This window comes from Falco naumanni, chromosome Z, assembly GCF_017639655.2.
Source record: "Falco naumanni isolate bFalNau1 chromosome Z, bFalNau1.pat, whole genome shotgun sequence".
NCBI lineage: Eukaryota > Metazoa > Chordata > Aves > Falconiformes > Falconidae > Falco > Falco naumanni.
Window position 1 is genome coordinate 7,847,677 of NC_054080.1, and position 25,590 is coordinate 7,873,266.

The window sequence follows — 25,590 nt, forward strand, 5'->3', positions numbered from 1 at the left end:
GTTTTTTGGTTTTTTTTTTGCTGTCTCCTCAGCCCTCTCTCCATGGCATCCCCCCAACCCCCGACTGCTGATCTTGATGCAAAAATGGAACTAAGTGGCTGGAGGCAGAAAAAGGGAGCAGAGGAAAGAGCAGGAGAGAGGGATGGGAGAGCAAACTGAGCAATGACCCGTCTCTTCTGGTCACCAGAGTCACTGGACCAGCTCAGCAACTCATGAGGGTCCAAGGGGAATTCAGGAGGAACCTGTCTGCAAGGCGGGTGAAAAGGCAGAAAGGGTAAGGGGAATAAAGCTTCAGAGATCACGCATTTAAGTCCTTTGCACCTCCTCAGCAGGGCTCTGGCTCAGATCGAGCCATTGCTCTTGCATTGCCGTACGCCAGCGGAGCCGTGGTGCATGCAGCTGGCTGCATGCATGAAAATGCAGCGTAGTAAGACTTCTTTCTGACTTACCTAAGAGTGCTTTGAGGTAAGGTGTCCTGTTCCACATGTACTATGGTCTACGGTCATGGTCATAGACGAGTGAGGTAAGACTGTGTAACTTCTCAAGCTGCTGTAACCAGACCTTGAGCCTAAGTCTGGAGACTGACTGTGGAGGGGTAAGCTGTACACCAGTGGACTTCACTGAACTTACATTCCCATGCAACCATTTTCCTCTAAAATAGTGTCTTTTTTTTTTTTTTTTTTTTTTTAAAATGAAGCTTTGTAAGAAATGAGATGCTTGTGAAAACTGAAGGGGGAAAAATAGATTGTGGAGGCACTTAATTTTCAACTAGTGACTTCTGGCTGTCACAAGTAGAAAAGAGCTCACACAGCCTCAACTGGTCATTTTGATATTTGTTTTTTACCAAGAAGAGATTGAAATTAAGCATTGAGATCTTGTGGGTACTTCATGGCTGCTGAAGGTTATGTTTATTTTAAAACCTTAATTGCACAGACAAATGTAAAGTAGCTCCTGGTGCACACAGACATAAGCCAGTTGCAGAACATCATTACAGCCCATATGGCTGTAAAATTTGCTGCAGAGCATCCTTCGGCGCACTTCAGTCATTAAACTGTCATCTTTGCATTTTGTGTATTGATCGAGTGGGGTAGCTGAACTCTCTTCTCTTCGCCTTTCTTTTTTAAAAAAATTATTTTTACATCAGAACCTTTATTTATAGCAGTCTAAAAGCAGAGAGCAAGAGAAAATGTGTATGACTTCTTTCCCGAATGACTAACTGTGTATTTTTCTTCATCATTAAGCTACAGGGTTTAGCTAAACTGCGTGATGAAAGGGTACTTCATATAGCATTGAGAGCATAAAAAATATGCCATTCAGGTTAAACTAAGATATAAAACAAACTTCATTTTCTGAATAACTTGCAAACCTAAAGTTCTGCAGTAACCAAATCTCTCTCACAAAAAAGTAATCACTGACTAGTTTCCCTCAAGCTCCAGATTGTGCCTGTCTAAATTGAGCTTCATTCTGTACCTGCCACTTTCAAATCCTTGCAACATCTTTCCTCTCTTCTATATTTATGAGCAGTTCCACTGAGCGTATTTGAGCCCCTGGCTCAGTCCTCTGGGTTTCAGCAGGCAAGTGGGGAGGGGGGTATCTGTAAGAAAACTATTAGGCTATCAGGTGTCTTTCCAGTGGGTAGGTGTAAATAATACAAAGGAAAACCAAACTCTAGCACTGCTGTACTTGGCATCAGCTGTCCTTTCGCCCTCTTGGCCGGGGGGTGTTCCTGGGGACGCTCTGCACGAGCATTGCCACATCCATGGAGGTGTTTTTGGAGGTGGCCACTGGATGTATTAATTTTTGCCTTTATTTGAAATTACATAGGAAGAGCGTAAGATAAGGATTTCAATGGTGACGTATTATCCAAGTACCTCAAAGCCTCTGAAAATAAGCCCAGGCCCTTAAGCTGTATGTGTTTTGCTTAACAGCTGCAAAAAAGTCATTTACATCTCCATAACTGTTAGTGGGACCAATGCCCAAATGTTAGCCATGTGTGGAGAGGTTGTTATTAATAATGGTATTGCAGAGATGTGTAAGCAAAGCATGGGAGCATCAAAGCCCCTGGTAGGAAAGACAGTCTGGACAACGGGGCTGAGACTGGTCTCACTGTGGACAGGAGACTGCCAACACTCACATCCCTCAGCTTGCTTGCCATGACTGGTGTGACACCCAGTTTTTTTGGCGTTCACAGGAAAGACCCTTCCCCTCCTCCTTGCCCTGGAGACAGGGCTTGCCAGCTGGAAGAGCGGTTATCCAGCCAGGAGAGGACCACAGCTTTCCTTCTCCATCAGACTTTCCGAATCAAAGACAACATCGTCTCCTGCCTTCAGGGAAGCAAAGGTTATCAGCATGGGGAGACCGCTGCCCGGCAGCTGCTGGAAAATCACGTCCAGACCATTACGAGCATTGTTAAAAAGCTCAGCCAGGACATTGAGGTAATACGTGCTGAGGAGCACTTCCCTGCCTTAGTGATGCAGCTCTAGCCCGTGGTCCATTCAGCACTAATATTGGCTTCAGGAGCAGAAAAATACTCAACCTGACCACTATCTTTTAGTCAAATTCTGTTTTTTTCTGGTATAGTGGCACTTGCAGTTACTTGTTGAAAACAGAAGGGAGGGGTCTAGGGAAAGTAAAGAGGAAAAAAAAAAAAAAGGAAGGCAAAATGAATTTAAAAGCAGATTAAGAGTTTTGGTCATGTTTTGATTCAAAGTTTCAGATTCTATTTGCTCTCTGTTTTGTTCGAGTGCAGGAGATTGAGTTTGAGGGAAATAAGAAGCATGCTGTATATTCATCTCATGTGTAATATCAAGGCTCGGTTTTGGGTTTACCCCTTAGTTTTGCCAGTGCAGATGTTCTACTACTTTGTATAAACTTCTGCATGCAGACATCATCCAATATTCCTGAAGCTTTTCACAAAGCTCAGTGCAGACTAGAATGAAGGTTCAGGTTCAGGTTTTATTTTGAGTTTACTGGGATGCCCTTGTTCTGGCTAAATACCTTTGATTATTTGCTCTTTTTTGTCAAATTTATATGTGAAATTTACCAACACCTTCTTTGGGCAGAGATGTAAAGTACAAAAATATCCTGAAATAGGCTTCTCCAGGAATTTGTTTTGTTCTCTGAAGTGTTAAATGTCTTACAAATACCACTAAATTCACAATATGTTTTGTTTTTCATGTACTTGGAGAAGTATTTGATCTTCTGCACCTTTATCTTAAGAAATAGGTGGTCGTGGCTCACCTGAAATTAATCTGAATACAAACTAGGGTCTGCGTTCATTTCATGCTGATTTTATTTTCAATTTTATTTTCAAGATTTTGATACTACGGTGATACATGCTATAAACCCACTTATTTTAGATCATCCAATTCCTGTAACCCTACTCAGATCAAGTCTGTACAGGACTGTTTTGCTAGAAAAATGCCTAAGATGCTATTAGCACCTAATCCTGGTCTTTTCCCTTGGCTGGAAATGACTCTTCTCTAGGTCCTAATCTCAGGTGCGTGTTTTCTTTGCGTACTTTGGTGGTGAGGATTTGATAAAGGTAGAGCAGCGACAGCACAGAAAACAGCACTGTGGGACATGTCAATCAAAGCCACTACAGAATTCGTGGAGGTTTGGGGAATCGCTCCTGGCACGCAGCAAATGAGGCCGGTTGGGCAATGTCGATTTCTCAAGCATTTAAAAAAAAACAAAAAAACCAGATCCACCAGGAAACATGACTCACTCGTACTCCAAATCTTCCCTAAAGCAGGAAGAACATCCTTCAAAAAAGCCTGCTCTGGGGAAGAGGCTGGCATGCTGTTGCCATCAGGAATGAAGCCAAGCCCCAGTACGCACATGCTTCTGCCAGAGCCAGAAAAATGCCGCCGCTGCCCCCACATCAGGGATGTCAAATCAACCACTGCCAGGTGCAAAATGACCAGTCCCTTGACAAAGACATCCTTCACCATCCCAGGACAGGATTGCAAACTGCACGAGAAAAACATCGATACTAAAAACCTCAGGGCAGAGGGGAGGCGTGCCTGGCATCACCTCTGGTAACAGCTGTGAGCAGCCATGCCTCAGCCCAGGGCTTGCACACAGGCCAAGGGGTGACCACCAGCTGCAAGGATGGCATGGTGCACATGGCTCTCCTTTGCCCGGGGCGGGGGGTGTGTGTGTGAACTGTGGGGTGGGAGCACTGTCAGGAGCCTGGGGAGCTAGCTGGAGTAGAAGAATATTGATTTCCCTCAATAAACAGGAGGCTGCTGCTTTCCATCCTAATGAACAAGTGTCTCACGCTGCTTTTGCCAGTGAGGGAGCGGTGGTCCCATGCAGTGCCTCTGTCTTTGCAGACTTGTGGCATCAGACTTGCATTGCCATGTACACTGCCAAAAGCACACTTGAGTCGTGCAGTGTATTCAACCCTTTGAGAAAATTATTTTCTGACGCAGAGCAGAAATAGTGATGTCCAGTGTGCTCAGTATTTCAGTTATCCACACTCCGCGTGCAGAGAGGCCAGGATTATTCAGGAATAACTGCATAAATGACAGACTTGAATTATGTTTTAGTTCAGAGTTATTACAGCTTTCTGCACTCACCTGTGCCCCACTTTTGATGGATGCCAAAGAGCCTCACTTTTGCTGGGGAAGTGGGATGGTGGTGCTGCACGGGGACTCAGCAGGAGGGGTATTTGCACATGCTACCGCACCTCCCCTGCATGCAGCAGCCTGGGAGATGTTTGCCCAGACTCCGATTGCAGGGGCACGTCTGCAGGGGAACAGGCTCAGACACCACATCCAGACACACGAACTTGGGGCACCAGCACAAACCCGCTGAAACCCAGCCAGACTGCCCCTGTGCCCTCCCACAGCCCCGGTACTGGGACGAGCCTGTGTGACCCACAGGGCGGGCAAACCCATCTGCAACAACTTTGCCAAACTTCAAGCATTTTGTGGTTTAAATTTCCCCTGATATTTGTCCTTTCCTATATCATTAAAAAACACACACAAAAAAAACCCAACTCGGGAAAATTTCAAACAAAAAGCCAATAAAAGCCACTCTTTTAGCACAAATAGGGTATTTGCCTATTTGTTACCTAAAGGTTACAGCAGTGCTTAGACCAGGTGAAGTGCTGTGTGGTGCTGAATTACACTGAAGTATCAGCCCCAGGCCTCTTCTTTCAGCCTGGGAAGTAAAATTGGGAGGTTTTAGCAATCATTCCCCTGTTCCGCTCTGTATCTGTAAAAGGTCACAGAAGCTGCACAAGGGCTTGCTAAAATTAATGCTTGTGACACATTCAGATACCATCAGGATGAGCCACTTCAGAAAAGCCTACAGGGCAATTACTCCTTCCATCTTTAGATCAGACTTTTAATTCTGTGCAATAAATCAGATATCAGGCCACATACCGAGCAACAAGGGTAAAACAAGACATTAAAGAGCTGCTTATACTGACACACACATCCTTGCTCAGGGCTGGGTGGGTACATCTGTAATGCGCTTTACCAGCAGGGTCCGTGCCTTCACTGGAGCCAAAACCTGCCCTGCACAGGCCTATGTGCATTAAAAACATCTTTTTACTTTGCCAGGTGAGGTGCATTAGCTTGGACTAAGCATTCGTGTGTTTGCAGCGTGGGCAGCCTCTGCTCGGGGCAGAGATTCTGCAGCCATCTCTGCTCTGCCTTGCCCACCCTGCAAAGCCTTGCTGTGATGCCCTCAGGTTGCTGCAAAACACTCGGCTTAGCTATTGACTCGCTCCTTCAAACACTTGGTATCCTCTGTTGAAAAAAGAGACTGACTTTAAAAAACCAGTATGTTATTTATTAAGGGCTGTGCTGTACTGCAGACGTTTGAGGGGGAGAATAAAATTGATTTCCCCATGTTTGCATTTCCTACTTCTTGTGTGCTAGACTTTTCAACATAGAGCAGATTTTTAAAGGCAAAAATGGACATATTATTTATGCAGATACAGGTTTTTGAGAAAAATACACTGTTACTTTCTCCAAGAAAGAAAAAGAAGCTTTCAGACCTGCTGCTGTAAGTGGTGCTTTCAAACCCAATTTTTAAATGGAAAAAAAAATAAATCCAAAGCAGAAAACCAAAAGTGCATTAATGGTCTTGAATTTACAGGTTTTGGAGAGGCAAATAAGAACAAGGGATGGTGTCGCAGTAGAAACTAATTTTGCGGTTCAGAGTCTGGACTATAAATACATCCAAGGTCTTGGAGACCTGCGAGGAAGAGTGGCAAGGTAAGGAATGCATCACGGCCCTCATTTTCATCTCTGCTAGTCAATTTGTGCAGAGCAGATTCAGAGTGGGCATAAATGTACTTCGCACTCATTTTATGTCTCCATTTTAGTGCCAGATCTGTGCTTTCACGCTCTCCATGTTAGAAAATTATCAAGCCAGGGAAAAATAACTATATTTTCCTGTTTCATTCTTCATCACACACTTAACATTTTGGGGATTTTTTTCTTCTCCAGTCTGGCTAGACTCCAGTGGTTGTTTCCTCCTACTTAAACTCTCCTGTTGTTTCAGTAAAATCTTTTCTTCCTCTCTTGGAAAGGTCTCATTGAGCAAACAATTTCCTTTGGTGAGATTATGAGTTTTTATTGGTACAAGTAATTGCATGTATGTAACAGGTGGAGTTCCATGGGGCACTTCGAAACACAAAATATTATGATTAAAGAAAGACGAAGTGAAACTCTGCTATGTAGTATCAAGAGAGCACATGGATTAGGAACTGTCTGAACTGATATATTCAAAAATGTAATCATTATGGCATGTTCCTAGTGCATTTTTTTCCTCCAGAGGCCAGTCATATGCTTCTTATTATAAAACACTGATGCTGACATTTGTGGATAACACAAAAATTGGTCAAGTGAGGACAAGGTGGTCATAGAGAATAACTAGGAATATTAGCAATGTGGGCTGGTTGAGAAAAAAGTACTTCATAAACCCAGTGAGAGACTGTTTCACAAGTGAGAAGTTTGGGGAATACAGCAGGTAAATAACTCACCGTGAGATCTTACAACAATGCGGCATCAGAAATGCCAGGAGTGTGGTCTCGGGCAAAAGAAGCAGGGGACCAATAAACAGGGGGTGTATTTTAGCTCTACACGTCGCACAGAGATTGAAACCAGAATACTGTGCTGAGCCCAGAGTCCCCTTTATGAAGTTAAAAACGTGTTATGGTGTAAAGGAGAGCCAGGAATGTGATGGTAGAACGAGGAAAAATTCTGCCTGACAGAAGTATACATCTATGTATAGTTTATAGAAAAAAATAAATCCAGAGATGTATTCATTCCCATGTATAACTACCAGGAGAGAAAGGAAAACAATCATAGGATACTGAAGGACTCCAGACTATTGCAGACACCCAAAAATCCAAAACGAGATGCTGAAGCCAACACATTCAAAGTTGGCAGGAAAAAGATGGATTTTTTTTTTAATCCTGTGGCTGATTAGCATTGGCACAAAATGATCCTTCCTGCAAGTCTCCTGATGTTTTCAAATTCAGGTTGGCAGGCTCTCTGGATGATATGCTTTTAGCAAACCTGTAACATTTGATGAGTGAAGTGTATTGCTTCACTTTTCCTGGTGTTTTCCTAGGTGAGATTCTTCCCTTCATCAGCTGCACGGGGGCTTGCTCCCAGCTACTGTGCTTCAGCGATTGCCTGCAGCAGAGAAAAGCAAAAGCACTTGGGGAAATCAGGAAAACAGGGTAACTGTGGGGGGAAAAAATGACCAGTCCACTTCTGCTTGCATAAAGAAAAAAAAAATACAAACAAACCAAGAAACTGGAGGTCAAGTGCTCGTGGAGGTCCACAACACTTTTTACGGGGTCCCTCTTTCTCTTCCTTTCTTGCCCATTTTTCAGGTGCACTGGCTGGCCTTTTCCGCAGGTAGAAGGAAGGGTCCCAAAACACATATTGCACATAAAAACCTATTCTGAGGGCACCAAAGTCATTATCTTAGCATGCTGGAAACAAAGTCCTTAGACCTTATTTATTTTTAAGGTGAGAAAAAGGGAAAATGACAGGTTTTCAAGCTTCGTCAAAACCTGCTGGTATTGCAGAGCCAGATCTGGTGTTTCAGCAGCATTTCAACAGCAATAATATAATGCAGTTTTATGCAAATGATTGCCGTTAAGCTAAAGCATAGTATAGTTTTATGTGATTCATGAATCATCAGCACTTTCATGTTTTTCTTTCTGTGGAAGTTCCCCTCTGGAAATACCAGTCCTCAATTGGGTGCCTGCCCCCAGGGTCGTGGCTGAGGGGTGAGCCAAAATTGACATAACAGAGGACTGCCATTACAGTGATGATTAATATTGTGATTTTTCACGTTTCTTTGCTCTTGAGTTTCAGGATTTAAAATTGCTATGTGTGTTAAGTAGAGCCAAGGCTTGCTGGAGACAAATGCATGTGTTCATATCGTTTACGTTTATTGAATTAATAGAAATCTTCCAAATGCAAACTTACGATGACAGTTTTCCTCTTGATTTGTACCCTAACCTTAATCCAAGAGTATTTGGGATGAAATGAACCTTAAATGGAGCCACTGCTCTTTCTCACAGCCAACGATTCATCCTCCTGTATTCTGCCACGTGTAAAGGATTAATACAATTAGCTCTTCTAATTCAAGTTGTGTCTATTCTTTTACTCTATCTTTCCCTGAAAAATGGATGGAGAGCTTTTGCCAGCCACTGAGGTGGTTGTCCATTAGTGCTTGGACCTTTTGACTACATTTCTACACCATGTAAACATTTGTGTGTCAAGTAGGAGTGATCTTTGAAAAAACACAGCCTCCAGCATCTCCTGTATAGTGGCATTCCCATTAAATTAACTGTATATTTTATTTATATCTTACTCTTAACAAGAATTCCTTTGGGCATGGGAATATGTATTATAGTAATAAGAATTAGGTAATCAACTGTAAAATAAACTACACTTCTGATAAATATTAATTCATTCTCTTCAGCCTCACCAACAAAAGAATAAATGAATGCACAAATGAATAAATAATGAACTTTTCACAGATGGTTATATTGTACTTATTTTTCTTGTGAGCATTTTGTTGCTTGGAGGGTAAGTCCAACATAGCACTAGACAATCAAAAGCCCTGGTGCATGCCCATGAAGTTACTTGACCCTTCATAAAATGCAGTAATTTGGCAAGTACAGCAGCCCAATACATACTGTTCCTTCCATGAATCTGGAGGATAAAGCTCCTTGAACATATACCAGGTAGCTATATTCCTGTCTCTAATTAAAGCCTTTGATACAACCATCAGAGGCTTTTATTTCTTTTAATTTTTAATTTATATGCAAATCTCGTAGGGGCACACTTTCTGTACTGTTCCCAGTCCATCCGCATGGCTGCTTGTGCACTCTCCAGCCTCTGTTTTGTACAGCTGGAAAGCCATGATCTCACTGCAAGCTGCAGAATGTCTCCTACATGAAATACCAAATTAGAGCAAGATTTAAGCAAGTTCCAAGTATCCCCACTCTTTTCGGGACTCAATCTGCCTAACTGCAATAATGCATTTAACTACTTTGCATGTAATAATGATATTATGTGCAGGGAAAGTGAGATCTGAGCAGACCTGGAGACATAAGGCACATCAGTGGTGCTGGGGGTCTTTGCAAAGCTTGCCACATCTGCTGGTCCCCAGGCAGGGCTCTCACCCCTCAGGCTATGCAGTAATGCAGGTGTAGTTGCATTAACCCCATGCTGCAAGCCTAGTTTTCAAGCTTTTGGGATCCCGTCGTCAAATCCTGTTTTAAAGTATTCTCTGTACAGAACATTCAGGTTTCTTTTCTTGTTACTGAAGTTATGTCTTCTTACTGCTACAGATCCATTAACCGCCATCTTTCTCACACTCTGCAACCCCTTGCAAAGCCTTGCAGTTGTTGCCTTGGGGTGGGATTTTCCTAAGGGAGTGATAAGCCATGATCTCTCCGATCTCTGTTGAAAGAGCTGGTCTACTTGTGGGTGCAGTCAGTCAGCAACCTTGCACCTCAACAGCGGCCTTGTGTCATTTGTGCTCGTGTGCCTCCACATTCACAACCAGCACAAGAAGCCCCCAGCCCACCGCAGTGCTGCTTGTCCCCTGTCCTGATGGGGACCTTCCAACCCCCGGGACCATGGTCCTCCACCACCCTCCCTCGCTGGCTCCTAGCTTCTTTTCTAGCTTTGCAGGGGGAGAAGCTGTGGTGGCAGTCAGCTCCAGAGCAGCATCCTCCCTTTCCATGTTCACACATCCATGTTCACCTTTGCAGCTATTTTGTACTTGTTTTCCAAATCAATGGTTTCTTTGATCGAAGTTCTGGCCTTTGTACAAAGCCTCTATTACCTGAAGTAACTTTAAAAAAAAAAAAAAAATGTCCTTGATCTACAAGCTCTGTAGGTGTATCACAATATCTAAGCATCATCAGGAGATGACGAAAAACTGGTCTATTTAAACTGTCAAAATTTCTCTTTAGATCCTTTACCTGTCAACAGCACCAGCTGTATTCAGTGGTGGTGCTTTGGAGGATAATTTCTCTGGCATTTAAAACTTACCTGTTTTCTTCACTCAACTTTAATTCTGTTATTTATAAGAAATTGTGCGCTGCTTTGTGCCTGTAAGGTATTTTTTCCCCCACTCTTGTTCTAAGTACTACCAGCACTGGGGCAGGCAGTCACTTCTGGGGCAACAGCGTGAAGGTGGGGTGCAGGAGGGGAAGCCTGTGTCTCTTTGCTCACGTCAAGTATCTATATAATGTTATATGTGTATTTACATAGACACAGAAGAAAATCTTCTTGATCAAATTAAAAAAATGTATTTTTAATATATATTTACCTCTATACTGATACTATACGTACACTATGTGTGTGTGTGGAAATGGAGAGAGATTTATAGATTTATAGATATATATACACACGTGAAAAACAGGGGCTGAAACAGCCATTCCTTCCACCTGGCGAGAGTAGCTGGTTGAGTGTTATTCAGTGCCTGTGCTGCTCAGTTCATGCTGCCGCCCTCAAATCATTTATTTGTTCATTTTAAATGTGACAAGATATTTTGGGGAACGCAACTGCAAGCATTTAAATAGCAAATGACAAATGCGTCTTACAAAACAGCAAGTTTTTTTGCTGTAAAAGTGATCTTCCCCAACACCTGGGTCCAGCCAGCAGAGGCTGCAGGCTGGGTTGGGGCAGCAGGATGCCATCTCTCCTGGTAAGCATCCAAAAGTTGGGGGTGCTCAGAGTTCAGACTGGACTCCTAATTTATGCATCAGATTTGATTTATTGAGATCGCAGAGTGGAATTTAGGGGGGACCCAGTCTGGCAGGGTGAGCTGTGGATGGGTCCTGCAGACCCCCTGGAGCCCATGGGCATCACTGCTGCAGCGGAGGGCATCCCTCCAGCTGCCTCCTGCTTCCTCACCGTAGCTCCAGCAGCATTGTAACGGGCAGTAATGTCTGGGAGCAGACGGGGGTCAGGGTTGTTGCAGTGGGGTGTCTCTGCCTATTTTGCCACTTGCCAGGGTGGTCCTGGGGCGAGGGATTTGAGCTGGCAGCAGCGCGTGGAGACCGGCACCTGCCTTCAGCCACTCTCCAGTGCCCCCTGCACAGGCTTTCGTCTCTGGTTTGACCACAGGTGTGAGGCAAGCATTGCGAAGCTGTCAGAAGACATCAGAATCATCAGGTGTGAGGCCCAGAAGACTGATAAAGAGATTTATGGCCTTCACTCTGCCCTCAAAACTTGCGTTGGCGATTTTGAGAAGAAGGTGAGTAGAGAAGCCTCCAGTGCAATATCTGGTGAGCGGTGACTATGCGCACATAGATACAGCTTCTTTTCCTAATTGCTGACCAATATTGAAGACTGATATAGTATTTATTTAATATGTCAGGATTTTTAATAAAAAAATAAGTTTTCCATGATACTATAGAATCATAGAATACTTTGGGTTGGAGGGAACCTTTGAAGGTCACGTAGTCCAACCCCACTGCAATGGGCAGGGACACCTTCCACTAGATCAGGCTGCTCTGAGCCCCGTCCAACCTGACCTTGAATGTTTCCAGGGACAGGGCATCCACAGCTGCTCTGGGCAACCCGTGCCAGCGACTCACCACCCTCTTTATATCTAGTCTGAATCTACCTTCTTTTAGTTTAAAACCATTAACCCTTGTCCTATCACTACATGTCCTTCTAAAATGTCCCTCTCCAGCTTTCTTGTAGGCCCCCTTTAGGTACTGAAAGGCCACTATAAGGTCTTCCCTGAGCCTTCTCCTGTCTAGGCTGAGCAAGCCCAGCTCCCTCAGCCTGTCTCCATAGGGGAGGTGCTCCAGCCCTCTGAGCATCTCCACGGCCTCCTCTGGACATGCTCCAACAGGTCCATGTCTTTCCTGTGCTGAGGACCCCAGAGCTGGATGCAGCGCTGCAGCGGGGGTCTCACCAGAGCAGAGTAGAGCAGCAGAACCCCCTTCCTTGACCTGCCAGTCTTGCTGCTGGTGATGCAGCCCAGGACACGGTTGGCTTTCTGGGCTGCGAGCGCACGTTGCCAGCTCATGTCCAGCTGTTCATCCCCAGCACCCCCAAGTCCTTCTGGGCAGGGCTGCCCCCAACCCCTTCACCCCCAGCCTGTACTGGTACCGGGGGCTGCCTGACCCAGGGGCAGGACCTTGCACTTGGCCCTGTTGAACCTCGTGAAGTTCACATGTGCCCACTTCTCCAGCTCGTCCAGGTCCCTCAGGCATGCCAACCGCACGACTCCGCTTGGTGTCATCTGCAAACTTGCCGAGGGTGGTGTGCTCCATCCCACTATGTCACTGATGAAGGCTTAAAACAGTCCCAGTCCCCTGAGGGACACTACTCATCACTGGTGTCCACCTGGTAGTGGTGTTTATAATAGATGTAAGTTAATAACAGATAATAAAAATATTCTAAGATATAGGGATCCTCAGATCATAAATGGCCCATTATGGTTTCTCAGTATCATTTATATTTGAGGGTGTCTGGAAATTTCAGTTGCAGACACTTTGGCACTAAAAAGATCATCTAAATTCACTCTTTTTTTCTTTAATTTCTAGGGTGGTGGCAGGGAGGCATCTAATAGCATATATCTAATTCCATATTAATTTTGGTAGTGCTTCAAAGGCTTTTGAAACTGTAACACTGAAAAAGTTGTGGAAAATGGTGTTTTTTTCTGTGTGGTGGGGTTTTTTTCTCCATGGAGTGCATAAGCCAACAGTGGATGTAGGTGGCCTTTGCATGTGAGAGGTTCGCTATGCTCAGTAGTGGTTTTGAAGCCTCTAGCAGGATCGGGAACAGTAATATTTTACAATCCAGGTGTACCAGAAAATTCAGTTTTCTAAACCTGCAGCATGACGGCTTTCTGCTCCTGCTCCAAACTAGACGTCACCTGTGCCTGCCAGGATTGAGCAGATGTGGGACATGCAATTTCTCATGCACTCTGTTATTGCATATAATCTCATTACCATATTTTGAATGCATCTTCTGCTGCACAGGGCACAATGCCAGTTGTCATGTACCTTGCCTACCCAAGGTCCTCTTCTCCAAGGAAAAATCACTCATGACAGAACTTAAACAAAGATATTTACCTGGAATTCTGTTAAAAGGCACTGTTTGGACATCTGTCCACTTGAATACCTATGAAAAATGTTCTTCTGTACCTGGAAGCAGGGAAGGGAGCGAGTGTCTGTGTTAGTTGCATGAAACAGTACACAAATTCATGTGAAAATAAGGCAGGGTAGACATGGAGCAGGATGCAGAAGAAACTGCCTCAGCTGAAAAGGGAAAGAATTGCTCTCAAGTAGGACTGTAGGAGACAAGAAAGGAAAGAATTTCTGAAAAGAAAATTTTCTTCTGTTGCTGTAAAGGAAGGAGGTGCCAACACATTATGAGTTTTCAGTGGCACCTTTTTGACGTCGATGTGCCACGGTTACCAAGCATGTGGTGGCTTCTACTTGCCGGGATTTTTTTGGTACTCATTTGGTATAAAAACTTCTGGGATTTTATATAAAATTTTATAAAATCTGCTGGGATTTCACATCTGCTTTAATTCATCAAATAACCAGGGGTAGGCAGGCTGAATCCATCATCCCTTGCATCAGACAGCTCTTCAAGATCAAGTGTCTACCTGCAGCAGCAGGTAACGTAACCCAGGCTGCACAGGGAAAACCCTTGGATGGTGAGGGGTCACACGAGAAATGGGTTTCTGGTGGCTGCCAGTCTCCTGAGTCACTCACATGCCATCTTCCAGAGGCACAGGGACTTCTAGCTTCTCTTGAAATAGTGGATGCAGTTGCTGGAGCACCCACGGTGTTTCCAAACCACTCCAGTGTGCTGTATCACCAATGTGTCGGGCGCCCTGGGCATCACATTTTCACACCAACTGTGATGTGCAGAGCCAGGTGTCTGCAGGTGATGGGCAGGCAGCTCAGGGCCCTGGCTTGCCAGGCCCTCCAAAGACTGAAATTGCAACTCTTAGATGGGGTATTTCCACCTTTTCCTGCCCATAGACCCCAACGTGGTCAGGCCACTGCTGCCAAGGCCACGAGCACTTGCATGTCCATTCCTGCAGGACACGGGGTGCTTGGCTTCACCTTGCAGGTCCACCTTGTTCTCTGCATCCCAACTGAGGGCTCTCAGCCTGCTGGTTGCGTTGGTGAAGCAATCTATTTTCCCCTCACCTCAACAATGAATGATCCTGTGAAAGGGGCATCTCCAACCAAAAGAAGTCTGAGAGAGCATTAGGTACCTGGGAAGTCCCACAGCCTAGAGAGCCTGGGGCTGTGCAGAGCTGGGGCTGTGCACCCCAACACAGATGCGGCAGTGGGGGCAGACACTTTGAACAGGGTCCCCCAGGTACCATCTGGGTGCTGCAGCCACCAGATCATCTGTTAGTGCTGTAGAGTTTCTCTTTGCTCTTCTTGGGATGCCATTAGGTGTTGGGCAGCCAACACTTTGCAACATGCATGCGCTTTCATGGATTTACCCCTCGGTTTCTGCCACTGCTGGGGAGATCTGAGTGGTGCCCGATGCTCTGTTCAAACCACGTGAGTGTTGCTTACCCCTGCATCTAATTGCGAAGCCTGCATCTAAAAAGACATTTGACTTCAGAATGTCTTACAGCCTTGGCAACTCTGAGCTCAAGTCTTCAGTCTTTACTGAATACTGAATGAAATTACTTGTGAGAAAGGTTCATTTTTGTGTAGTTGTACCTTGATGTTAGTTGGTTTTTTCCATGCTTGCAATTATAATGCATATTTAAATGTAAGTGCTTGTAGTCTGGCTCATAAAGGCTTTCTCTGCTGAATTCTCATTAGGTAATGCAGATATTAGGCAAGATAGAGACTTCCAACTCTGATCAAAGCTCGAATTTAAAGACAGTCCAGGGAGAACAACATCACAAATTGCAACTTCTGGATTTCAAGTAGGTGATGGAGAGTTTTTCATTATGATAATTCATCTTGAGTGCTTTAGTGTGATGAACAGGTTGCCATGAAAGAGCAAAACAAACCCATTAATTAACATCCATTCAAAACACTAAGAGACAGTTAATGAAGATCTATGCCATAAAATAATGAAAATACATAACAAAAGTGTATTGTCTTGCAAGCTAATTGTTAAAATGGGGCACTAAATGCCATCCTGTAAGAAGAAAGGTATGAAACCAATTAACTATCCATACTGAAAAAGAAGGCACCAAATACAAAGACACTATTTACCATTATAACTGGGGCTAATTTGTGACTTGCCTAATGTGCGGAACAAGACACCTGCTTTAGGCACTTGCAGACTGTCAGCTCATTTCAAAGACAGGCACCCAGGGCAAGGGCGCTGGTGACAAAGAAAGGTGGGCAGAAGGCTGAAGTAGCTGCACAGCCACATGTGCTCACAGATTTGTGACTTGTTCCTTACTTACCTAGTACATTTTTCCTATTCTGGCTGCAGAAGTATTTTTAGAGTGTCATTTTAATCTTGGTGAGTTCTAGAGAGGAGGGAGCTCCAGGGAACGATGCAATGAACAAAAGCATCTGGCATCCATATCAAGAACAATGCAAAACAGCCCAGCAATGAATAGCAGAGCCAGCACAAATAATTTAAAATCTAATTATAATAATCCTGCAATAATGATATTTCAAAGGCAATAGTTCCACTCCTTAAAATGGTGAAGTATTGAATAAAGATTTATTTTAATTAAGATTTTATCTGAATTGTATTCAGAAGTAAAAATTGGCTTGAACTTTAAACAGAAGAAAGTTCTCATCAAGAGAACAGGAAAAAGAATCGGTGTGAATGGGGAAATAATAGCAATTAATTAAAACCGGAAAAAGGGAAGAAGGAATAGGGAGGCAGAGAGCAGTGAATGATGGAGATCAAGATGATATGAAAGGGACAAGAAACGAAAACAAAATAAGAGGGACGAAGGAACGGTACAACACCAGAAAAGAAAGAAATTGGAAAACTGAATTGAAGTAAATGCTGAGTTTCTCAAAAGTTAATGAAACCTTACTGCCGCTGTCAGCAGAAACAGGAAGCTTGAAAAAAGTTGACTTTCCAAACACTGAGAAGTGCTGGCTTTGTGTATTTAACATAAAATAAAAAATACGCATTTACTAAACATTGAGATTTTATTCTAGTTAATATAAAATTTAATTAAAATGGCATGCCCTTTTGGGGAATGTCTGTCTCCTTTTATATTTCTGCTTTAGAAGTCTACCAGATTTATGTATTCTTTTTATAGAGCTGAAATAAAATTTAACTTCTGGAACAGACTGGAGCTTCCGCATAAATCTTGGCATGTTTAAATCATCTTTAAAGCCCAGAGTTACCTTGTCAGTTGACATGCAGCTGTCTGGGACCTAGTCATCTTTGACTGCAGTCTGGCAGTTGTACTGTAAATGTACAAACTGATAATGTTACCAGAAAAAAATTAAAAAAAAAAGATTAATTTTAAGCGTATTTCATGGGAGTTGTGCCTTGCTCAGAAATATAGCCCTTCGCAGGGAAGCGATGCTTATCTCTCAGGGTTGGTTAAGTTGGAGTAGCTGCATTCTACCGCAGAAAGTCAATTCAGTCGGCAAAAGATCAGTTTTCACATGTGAAGATTTGTTGTAGCTCTCCTGGAGTATATTTTTATTAATTATCCAAAAGCATCCCCTTATTAATATTTCAGGGCTTTGCTGGGCCAAAGACTATGGCAAATCATCTGCCCCTGGAGCCTCGCTGCTGCTAGATGTATTTTTGTAAGCTACATGTAGGAGGGATGCTAATCGAAGGAAGTTTAAAATAAAATAAAACATGGTGTTTTATTATTAATAAGAAGTCATTAATGTTAAATCACCATCATCATCATCTCGCCATTGTCAAGCGTGTCCCTTGAGATGGGCCCCAGCCGCCTTTGTCCTCCTCAGCAGAGCCACGTGCTGGCTGTGGTTCACAGGATTTGCATCCCAGAAAGACTGTTGTGAACATTTGGTCTGGACCACACAGGCAGTGTAACCTCACGGTGCTGCTAGTGTGGTTCACAGCAGTCATTTTCAGTATTTGTTAAATAATTTTAAATAAAATTAATTATTTCTGCAGTTCTCCCCCTTCCCCCCGAGGCAAGCCAAATCTTATTCTGTTGTCTAAACGCAGTTTCAAGTAATTAATTTTTAGATTTAAGTATTTCCTTCTTCCTCCTTTTCCGGCATCAGGGAAACTGAAGCAATGTCAAATGCCACTTGCCAGCTACTCAAAATTTGAGTTGGAGCCCTTGAACAAACCTGATCATCAATTCTGTCACTCGTCATTAATTCATATTCACCCATTAAACGATACTGCCCAAAGCTGTTCAGTAATCCTAACACAAACAATGGCAAGAGACCTTGGTTTTATGCCCGATGGATTGAAATATCCTGATTACACACATAGATATGAAAGTGTAGTCATCATTGGTGGTCTCTATCATCAGCATGCTCTTCACAGTATGCTTTTATTTCCTCGTGAACAAAGATGAGTGCTTCAGGAAGCAAACTCTGTGTGCGTGTTCAGAGTAGGACTACAAATGACAAACTATATGAAAACGACATGTTTGTCTCATGAAAAGTCAAATCGTAGAACTACTAAAATAAGTGATACTGATAAAGTGACCTAACAGGCTGCTTATGTAGAAGATCTTGAAATTACACGGTCTGTAGCAAACGGCAGTAACATACCACTTAGAGAGATTTTGCTATCATTAGTGTTTTTTATCACATTTACAGTAACTGTTGATGGTAATTATCACTTCATTAGACTGATACAGAGCTGTTACCAATCACCCTGTATAAAAAATACTTTAACTCAAACATCCTTTTGAAAAGGGATACTAAATATTAGAAGTGCTGTAAGCATTAGGTCTAGTTATAAAATTCTGCTCCTTACCTTTTGGTTTGTATCCTACGTGAGGCCCAAACAAATTTTAAGCAATCATTGTTTGCATTCAAGTATGTGTTAGAAATGAATACAATTACATTAATTTTTTTCATGACAGTCCTACAATCGGGTCATATGCACAAGCATGAAAATTTGTATATATGACTACAGCTTGGACCTAAGTTCATCTCTTGTCATGGTTCATGCTGTAAATTACATGTTTCAGCATAAGAAAATCAAAATCAAAACCATACAGCTCCCTCTAACTTGACATTTTTCAGATTTGACCCAAGCAGCATGTTTTTTCAGCACTCTTGCCTGTGGTTCTCTGTCTTCTCCGGGTGCTGCTTGCTCTGTCCTGGGTGGGCTTTCACATTTCTATCCACCTACTGCCTCAAAGACAACTCTGTGTTCTCTTTTTGGGTTAGTTATACACTTTTTTTTATCATTATGAACTTCATTTTCAGGCCGCAAGTGGCTGCGCTGCTCTCCCTGATGCCCAGCGGTGCAGCTGACGTTCAGTGGGATAGTGCAGTTTCTTCATCTGCTTCAGAGTTAATTCAAATGGGAAATTAACATTTTTCAGCCCTCAGATATTTTCCTAAAGTAGACCACAATACATAAATCACATTTTGGCATGTAGGTACAACCTCCAAGGTAAGGATTAATAAAATAATTGAGCTTAGGGCTTGTTAGGAAGAAAACTATTGAGGAGATTTGGAGTAATTTAAGCAATTTACTCAAGTGACTCAGGACTCCTCCATAACACTGACTAAGCCTCAGTCTTGTTACTAAAAAAAATACTCATAATTTTAGGTTGACAAGTATTGTAAGTGACTTCAGGGATCAGATACAGACTCATCGGAAGTGGACAGAGGCGCAGCAGGCACGGTCTGAAGAAGATCAAGCACAGCACAGGCAACAGCTGCTTAACTCGGTGAAGGAGAGACTGGTAAGAAACTGGCAGTGGAGGCACTGGGGTGGCCCACATCCCTGCCAGCAGTGGGAGCAAGAAGCACTGGTCCCATCACCTTCATCCCGGCAGGCACCAAATAACGCACACAAAGCCCGAGGTCTAGCACAGAACCAGCTGCCTTGGGATGCAGCCAGCAAAGCAATGAGTTACAGAAATCAGGTGATCACAGGTTAATTTATTTTGGAAGGGATAGCTGGAAATTCATAAGGCTCAACATCTCGCTCAAACCGGGCCAACAACAAAGTCACAGCTTGAGCTTCATCCAAGTGATTCTTGTTTCTGAGGATGGAATGCTCTGGGCATCCCAGGAAATAAACTCTTCCCTGATTAAGGCACAATTGCACATCTGTGTAACCCTGATATACCTGACCATGGCATTTTCCTGCCCCAAGGTGAGCATCGGTGCCACCACTGACCAGCCAGTTTCACTCACTGACAAGGTCAGAAAAGGAAGGGATGGTCTGTGCCGATCCTGCCCAGCTTTAAATATAGACAAACCCTCACCATCCTGCGGTCGGTACATTAAAACGCAGCTTTTTTCAGTTCCACAGCAGCAGTTAGCGCTTGGCACGGGACCAATGCCTTTTAATTAATTCCTTCACAGCTTTTAAAGCTTATCCTCCTTTGCTGTGTGCAGTTCCTTGCACTTCAGAGTTCAAAAGTGATCAAAACACGATCGTAATGTCTTAGAGCCAGGATGAAGGCTGCTGATCAAAGACCAGAATCAGAAGTTGCTTGGAACTAAAATGCTCTTTACTGAACTTTAGTCTCCCTTTATTCTGCCTGATGATGGTCTCTTCTACTCAATGCAACCAACACTTAGTGCGGCTAGGAAGATAATAAAAATATTTCCATCCTGTCAGCCTCTATCTTGAAGCTACTCTTTGAGTTCCCTCCCTCCACTAACAGCATTTGTGATTATTTTTGCATAAACCACACCAAAGTCTGCAGTTACTCTCCCTTAAGCGAGACTGCTGTGCCAAAAAAGACAGTGTTAACAGGAGTCGGAGCTTTCAAAGCCACTCTTGAATAGGTTGAATAAGGAATGCATTTGTTTTTCCATGTATGCACAGACATGCACAGGGGCTTGCATGGCACTCCTCTGGAAGCACATCTCAGTCCTCGGGAGCTAAGGAAACCTCAGGACAAATACTGGAGAAAAGCAGCTGGGGATGAGCTTCCACCTGTGCCAGGAGGGCACTTGTTCCAGCTCAGCCGTGGGCCCTGCGGTGCAGGCAGCTGCCCTCGGCAGCGTCCCCGTCTGCGCTCTTCGGCTGGGCTGGGGGGATGTGCCTCCAGCACAGCCGGGGCTGGGGGCTGGTGGACCTGGCAGGCTGTGTGCTGGTGATGGAGCCGTTCTGGGTGTGCAGAGCAGCAGCTCGGTTGTTCCTGGAGCTGACTCACTCCAGCAGCCACCTGCACTGCACAGCAATGTTTGTACACTCAGAGCATGTTCCACCGCCACGCTAAAGCTCTGTTTGGGTTCAGACGTCTCTGCTGGGTGTGCAGACACCTTCCGTGGGAGGTAGAGCCATTGCCTTGGCCCCAGGACTCCCTTGGGCCTCAAGGGCTAAAGAAGGTCGGAGGATTTTGACCATACTGACCAGATTTGGAGTTGACCACTGGCCTCAGTGCAACTTGGAGACCGAGGAAGGGGTGGGCAGCCACACAGCTCAGGTTCGAGCATGCCTCAAGGAGGGGGAATTGTCTCCAAGAGCTGTGCTGTGCTCAGCAGTGGGAGAGAGCTGCTTGCCATCCCTCAGGCAGCTCTTACATGGCTCAGCCTCCTTATTTACGCCAGCAGCTGAGCTGGGTTTACACCAGTGTTGCACCCCTTAGGTTGGAAAGCTTGGGCTTGAGATGGGTGCATGACAGCAACCTGAAATAGGTGGTTTGAGTTCCCAGTCTCCCATTGCAAAATCTAACAACAAACCAGTGGACTTAAATGAATGAATAAATAAAATAATAATTTTAAAAGCACCTTTGCCCTGGCCCAGCCTCAGTTTCCCAGTTTATTTGGTTTGTTGGGGAAGAGAGGATTGATGCATCCTCCAGGGTACCAAATCTCACCTGCATTTATTGATTATTCATGTGCTGTCACGCATGGGATTAGGAAGCAAGACTGATTAAATGCATGGTTTGGCAGGAGGCAGGTTAATGTGGGCATGTGTTTATATGTACTATAAACCTGTGTTATGTATTTAAAGGAAAGAGCAGAAAAAAGAGTAGAAGAAAAGCTCCTACTTCTGTCATTAAAGCTAGAACAAACATATAAGCCACAGAAATATGAAAAGCAGTTGAACCAGATGAGAACTGATGAAAAAAACCTGCATGCAAGAATCACCAGGTTTGAAAGACAGATCTGGAAGGAGCTTGAGGAAATCCAGAATGAATACAGATCAGGTGAGGATGGGCTTCCATGCAATTTATTTTAAGAATAAATTTATACAGTAACTTGCTGTTTCAGAAAATACTTCCCAGTAAAGACAGAGAGACATTAAAATTACTATTTCTGTCTCCCAATCTGCAAAGACGGAGGTGTATGGGTTAGCACACTTGTCTTTGCAAACAGCATGACATTTGCACACAGGTTACTTTCTCTTCCTAAGAATCTCAGGGTAAGACCTTTTAAAAGGCAATTTCACAACCTGTTTTCCAGATTTTTTAAGAGCACCTTTTTCTCCTGTTAGCCCCTAACCCTTGCTGGGAGGCACAAGTCATTCCGTTTTGCACAGATCCTGCTGCTGAGGGCGCGTTTGATGGTTTTCTACCATTTCCATCCTTTACTCTTGTTCTCAACTGACAGTAGCTGGAGAAAGAGGCATCTGGATGAGTCACAGCTTCCCGACACAGACCATACGTTGTGCAAGTGGAGAGGGAAGCAGTTAGATAACGCTGCTGAATGCACGGCAGCTGCTTCCTGGGGCAGTCACAGCAATGCTCCCACAGAGCACGAACTGCTTTACCAATCTGAGATGATTCTGGCCGTTCAACTTTCAGCAGCAATTAGGAAGGCTTTCAGCTGGCACTGAGCACGCGGCCTTCCCAAGGCAGGTTTCACCTACTGTAACCTGCCCTATGTCACTCAGACGTAGCTGTTGTGGTACCCTCCACTTGCAGCTGATCGTGGAAACACAGTGGACACATCAGTTTCCCCCAAAAAATCACTCAGCCCTCTCTTCATGGGAACAGATGGCTGAAAATCATCACACAAGGGCTTCACATCTTACAAGTTCTCACTTGAAACTCAAGCGTCTGGCTCTCATCTTCCAAGCTGTCTGTGATTGAGGGCCCCAGCTCTTCAGCTCCAGTTCCTTCATCCTCTGCAACCACCTACAAGCTCTGCTCCAAGGCTGTAGCAAACCAAGCTCTAAATTAGTTAAAGTCTTTGCGCAGCTTGACACAGGAAGGCCTGGTTGTCTACGAGACCATCTGGGTGAGCACAGCACGGCATCTTAAAGAAAGCTGTGGCTAAGAAATGTCAGTATAGAAAATGCCGGTGCTGAGAGGAGAAAGTCCTTAATTTCAAATTCCTGCCTGCAGAAATTAACAACAGAGTAAATCTGTTTATACCAAACTTTGGCCATGCTTGTGTTCAAATTCAAGTCCAAGGATTGCTCTTCCCTGTGGCATTCCTCCGGCAGGGGCTGACCCCAAAAGCGGGGAAAGAGGCCACTGAAGAGGTGCAGAGCAGCTTGAAGGGCACAGAGGCAGCCTCTAGACTGTCTCAGCAGCTGTTTGTGCTTCAGCACAGATTGGCATCTTGGAAATCAGAGACATGTCTGGAATTTATAAAATTCTATGCAGCAATTTGGTTGAACACTATCTAGACTGTAGCAGTAACAAAATTAAACCATATTAAACAACCGTTGCAAAAAGAAAAACATGTCATCAGCTGCCATGTTACAATTAGCAGTTTAAGAAAAAAAAATAAAAAAGAGGAAGAGAATTAATTTTACTCCACTGTTAGGCTGCTTGCTTGCTGATAAGTTAACACGTGACATGCTTGGACAAATATGAAGAACTACTACTTCATAATTTGAAAGTTATTGCAATCTGGAAACAGCTAGGTAACAGCAGCTTACAATTCTACTTTTCCAGTCAATATTTAATAATATTTGACTGTACAGTGGTGCTACAAAGATGTATCAGGTGCTTTGTATTTCTGTTTTGGAAAAAAGCGTGTCTGCACATTGCCATCTCTCTCTTTTTATACACCTGTGTACAGCTGCACAAGCACATAGCCAGTGATGCTGAGCTCCTGTTCTCCCAGAATTGCATAAAAACCCAGCATCTGATTCAGATTAAGGGTAACTCTTACAGCTGCTACAACTCCGGGATACCCATGGCACCAACCTTGCTATCTGGTAGGCAGACCGCAGCAGTGTCAGTATCCCATAGGAATACAGATTCTTTGATTCAAAATAAGGACTGCAGACTTAAAAAAACACCAGACCAGAAAAAACAAACCCAATGCTCAATGGGGAAAAAAAAAATGCTTTAAAAGCTAACAATACCCTTGGTTTTAAGGACAGTATTTTCTTTCCTTCACACCACAAATCTGATGTCAATTGCAATTTACTGCTATGCATAATCATGTTTGGTATTGTTCAATGTATTGGAAGATACAAGTCCTATAGCAAGGAGCTTGCAACCCAAGCTGCTCAGGCATGCCTATAGTATTCAATAAAATGCTGAAATAGATTTGATGTGCTCTGTATTAAATGTGGGTCAGAAACCTTTGCAAAGAAAAAGAAAGCTCTTTTAATGTGTTGAAAGCGACCACTATTTGATGAATTCTTTCTATTCTTCTACCAGGATTTCAATCCATTCGCGAGTCTCTGGAGTTGCTCAAGCAGATACAGAACACAAAGCTGAAACTTGAAAAAAAGAAAATTCAGAAAGACATGAAAAAGAGACAATGAAAGTGACCTCCCAGAAGACTTAACACCAAGAGCAAGCCTTGTCAACCCTTGCAGGTGCTCTCTCCAGTGGGAAGCAGCACTGGGTTAAAGACGTAGCCTTTAGACACACCTGATTTTGTTCTCCCCTGTCCCTGAAGGATCTGACTGCTACTTAGGATACTGTGCAGCCAGAAAAACAACAGCTCTGTAACACTGTAAGAGGCTGCGCTGGTGAGACCCACCATCGCCACAGCAGATGTGTTGTCTCAACATTGCTATGGCAGGAAACTCACGCCATCACCACAGCAAATGATTGATTTATCTATACGTTGTTAAGGCAGGAAGGTAACACCACTGCCACAGCAGAGATTTATGTCTGCATTGTTAAAGGAGCAAACCGACTGACAGCATGGAGCAATGGGGGAGGCTGATCCTGCAAAACTCAACCAAACCCCTGTGCATGTGCACAGCCCTGGGGTCAGGGGGAACAAGGTGCCCAAAGGCCCCTGAGGAATGTTGGGCACATACACTATTGCCGGGTGGAAGGTGTGGTTAAGCAGAACAGCTTGTAACAGCTCTAAAAAACCGGAACCAACTAACATTGAACAGAATGTTCCCCTGCCAGACTTGGAAACGAATTGGACTGTTGGGACGCCGCAGCTCTGGGGTGGTAGCTACTGCTGTGAACTCTTTCATTCTTTCCTCTTTCTTTCCTTCCTTTCTCTCTTTATCTCTCACTCTCTCTCCTTTTGCATCCACAGATTTCTTGTTGGGCAAATAAAGTTCCTTGGTTCTTGACTCCGTTTTGAGTCTTAATTCTGTTCCCGAGAATACAAAGAGAACCACGCTCCGGTCTCGGACTGGCATGTGACAAAGACCAACAGACATTTCCACAACAATTTTAGAACATACTACTTTGCTGTAGAAGAAAAGTTTAACTTTAAGGATTTACTTAAAATTTTACAAGCAGATTTCACACAAAAGTATTCATATCATTTAGAGGACTTTAAGAAGACAAGTATTCAGTAACTAAGCATCGTTAGCCCAGTCGTGCCATAAGCGACATCAGGTTTTGATTGGTGTAAACATTGGAATCAGGCCTAGTAAATTCCTCCAGCTCCAAACAGCATCATGAAAGCTGGTATGAAAAAATCTACTGATGCGTGATTTGGACCTGTTATAACAAACTATAGATCATTAAAAGTAAGTGATAAATTGGGTACAGGTGAGAAAATGCAACTTAATTATTAGCAGTTTCTAAGAAGGTTTATTTCTCATCTTCTCTGAGTAAAAGTGGTAATTTGCAGTAGAA

At 43.7% G+C, this 25,590-nt stretch overlaps 1 protein-coding gene across 1 annotated transcript; it reads left to right on the forward strand.

Moving 5' to 3' along the window:
- The first annotated feature begins 2,153 nt into the window (after positions 1-2,153).
- FAM81B (family with sequence similarity 81 member B) lies at positions 2,154-24,299 on the forward strand. The gene is made up of 7 exons (XM_040580072.1): positions 2,154-2,435; positions 6,115-6,233; positions 11,631-11,760; positions 15,323-15,429; positions 19,215-19,350; positions 21,582-21,777; positions 24,193-24,299. The coding sequence occupies exons 1-7, from the start codon at positions 2,154-2,156 to the stop codon at positions 24,297-24,299; spliced, it is 1,077 nt and encodes a 358-aa protein (XP_040436006.1).
- Positions 24,300-25,590: the final 1,291 nt, after the last annotated feature.